The sequence below is a fragment of the Arachis ipaensis genome, chromosome B02, assembly GCF_000816755.2.
Source record: "Arachis ipaensis cultivar K30076 chromosome B02, Araip1.1, whole genome shotgun sequence".
Classification (NCBI taxonomy): domain Eukaryota; kingdom Viridiplantae; phylum Streptophyta; class Magnoliopsida; order Fabales; family Fabaceae; genus Arachis; species Arachis ipaensis.
Window position 1 is genome coordinate 108,472,003 of NC_029786.2, and position 2,870 is coordinate 108,474,872.

At 34.2% G+C, this 2,870-nt stretch overlaps 1 protein-coding gene across 1 annotated transcript; it reads left to right on the forward strand.

Annotated features, from left to right (window-relative positions):
• LOC107626477 (heavy metal-associated isoprenylated plant protein 6) lies at positions 702 to 2,808 on the forward strand. The gene is made up of 5 exons (XM_016329365.2): positions 702 to 863; positions 975 to 1,131; positions 1,209 to 1,426; positions 1,535 to 1,613; positions 2,066 to 2,808. The coding sequence occupies exons 1-5, from the start codon at positions 855 to 857 to the stop codon at positions 2,689 to 2,691; spliced, it is 1,089 nt and encodes a 362-aa protein (XP_016184851.1). The 5' UTR covers positions 702 to 854; the 3' UTR covers positions 2,692 to 2,808.

Genomic DNA, 2,870 nt, shown 5'->3' on the forward strand with positions numbered 1-2,870 from the left:
GAGACAGCATAACCGAATCCACATTATGTTATTATATATATAATAATAATTGGTTTATTTGGTTAATTATTAATTAAACTTGATCACTTTTTGGCAAAATGTCAGGTAAATGAGCCGTTTGGTTTGGTAAAAAGTGAGATTATGTATATACATATATGTAGGGTATAACATTATAACTATAGTAGAAGACAAGTCATATTCATATATGAATATATAGTGGAAAAATTTTCAAGTGTACCGTCATATCGGTGTTTCAGTTATTTTTAACCGTTGATTTTAATTATAAAATATATATATATATATATATAATTAAAATCAACGGTTAAAAATAACTGAAACACCGGTATGACAGTACACTTAAAAATCTTCGTATATGATGATGCCGTTGCCGTATTTTCTAGATAACAAGCAAAGTCTTAACCGGCGGCACAACACATCACACCATCACAGCACACAAAATCCCTTCATTTAAACACACATGCCACTACATCCAGTTAACATTATAATATATAGTTTCAAATTAAATTAAATATTTTATTATTCGTACTAGCTACTATAGCTAGCACTATAGTATAAAGTAGTACAATATTATTATATATAGTCATCATCCATATCCATATCCATATGATTATGATTTAACATACATACATGCATGATGCATACATAACATGAAACCCATCCACCGATAGATCTGACCAACTAACCCACAATATTAACCCCACCAACCAATATAACTCCCTCTTTTTATTTATCTATAAATATAATACTCTCACCCTTTTCCTCAATTCCCATTCTCCAAACTTAAACAAATATAACATTCTTATTCTTCTTCTTATTATCTTAATTAAGCTATCATGGGAGAGGTTTGTTTTGATTCTTATTCTATTCTATTCTATTCTATTCTATGCATGTAATTAAATTTGGCCTTTATGTTTTGTATCTGATTTTTGTGGCGGTTTAATTTGTTGTGGCAGAAGCAAAAGGAGCAGCCAAAGAATGAAACGGAGGAGAAGAAGCCGTCGTCTGAAGAACCAAAGAAAAACGACACACCCGCTCCTGTCGTTTACAAGCTTGACTTGCATTGCGAGGGATGTATTAAGAAAATCAAAAGAACCGTTCGCCATTTTGATGGTATGTAATTACTAATTACTAATTAATTAATTTAGATTTATATAATTTCAAAATAATTATATATATTGTGTGTGTAGGTGTGGAGGATGTCAAGGCTGATTTAACGGCTAACAAGTTAACGGTCACCGGAAACGACGTTGACGCCGTTAAGCTTCAAGAGAAGCTTATCGTCAGAACTAAGAAGAAGGTTGAGCTACTAACTCCTCCGCCGCCCAAGAAGGAAGCCGCTCCTCCTCCTCCTGCTCCTCCGGCCGAGGGAGAAAAGAAATCCGATGAGAAGAAGCCACCTAAAGAGGTATTTAGTAATAATAATAATAATAATTAAATTAATTAATAATGTTTTAGTTTAATTCGCTTAATTTAGCTCACCGACTTTTATTTTTTTATCATTATTATTATTCAGAGCACGGTGGTTTTGAAGATCAGATTGCACTGTGACGGTTGCATTACGAAAATTAGAAGAATCATCCAGAAGTTCAACGGTGAGAGACTTGACCTAATTCACGATGATACCAAGAGAAAAAAAATAATAAAGATTAATTAATAATTAAACTAATAGTACTAGTACTAGCTAGTAGTATTTTATTCCTTTGAATAACCTTTTAATCAATCAAATTATAAATTAATTAAATAATTTGTGGCTGGCGGGTTCAGTGGATCAATTAATTAATTAATAATAACTAGTGAGATTTAATTTTATTTTATCATAATAATATTAAGATAAGGAAAAGTCTAGGGCCAGCAATTTTTTCAAATTCTGGTTAGCATGTAACTAACAAAAAAAAGTGAGTCATTGGATGAAATCTCACACCAATCTCACACCATTAAAATCATCATTGATGGTTATTTGATGGTTACAGATCACAAAAGTTACTGGTCCTTAGCACTCGTTGATAATTATGAACGAAGATGTTAAACATTGTTTTATATGCAGGTGTTGATTCGGTGAGCATTGATGGAGGTAAAGATTTGGTGACGGTGAAGGGAACCATGGATGTGAAGGAACTGGTGCCCTATTTGAACGACAAGCTCAAGAGGAACGTGGAGGTGGTTGCACCAAAGAAAGATGAGGAAAAGAAAGAAAAAGACGGCAGCGATGCCGGTGCCGGTGAAAAGAAAGAGAGCAAAGAAGCTGCCGGCGACAAAAAAGACGGCGGAGACAAAAAAGAAAGTGGAGGAGGAGGAGACGGTGACAAAAAAGAAAAAACAGCAGCGACGACAGCGACAACAACGACTGAAACAAAGAGTGAGGTTAACAAAATGGAATACCACGGATACCCATTGCCATCCCCAATTTATTGGCACAATAATAATGAAAATTTTCATCAAGGTCAAACAAGTTATGCTATGGAGGTTCACCCTGGGTATGCAAACCATGGGTACCACTATATGGAGCCACCACAAGGATACATGACCCATCATCATCAAGGGTATGTGATGAACCATAATCAAGGGTATCATCATGTTGAGCCAGGTCCATTACCATTCTACATGAACCCTAACCAACCTCACCCTCAGATGTTCAGTGATGAGAACCCTAATGCTTGTTCCCTCATGTGATGATATGAATTTCATGCTGCTTAATTTTGTCAGTGTGTGTAGTACACTATACTACATACCTAATACACATGTAATTGTAAATAATCAAAAGGGGAAAAAATAAAATAAGTTGGACTATATACAAATTGAGGGAGGAGGTTCAATATTATTAATTAATAATTAATAATTGGTTAGTTTAT

Bases quoted from the DNA above. Each gene is read 5' to 3' on its own strand.
- LOC107626477 (XM_016329365.2), top strand. The intron at 1,427-1,534 runs GTATTTAGTAAT...ATTATTATTCAG, and splicing joins AGAAGAAGCCACCTAAAGAG to AGCACGGTGGTTTTGAAGAT. The intron at 1,614-2,065 runs GTGAGAGACTTG...TTTTATATGCAG, and splicing joins AATCATCCAGAAGTTCAACG to GTGTTGATTCGGTGAGCATT.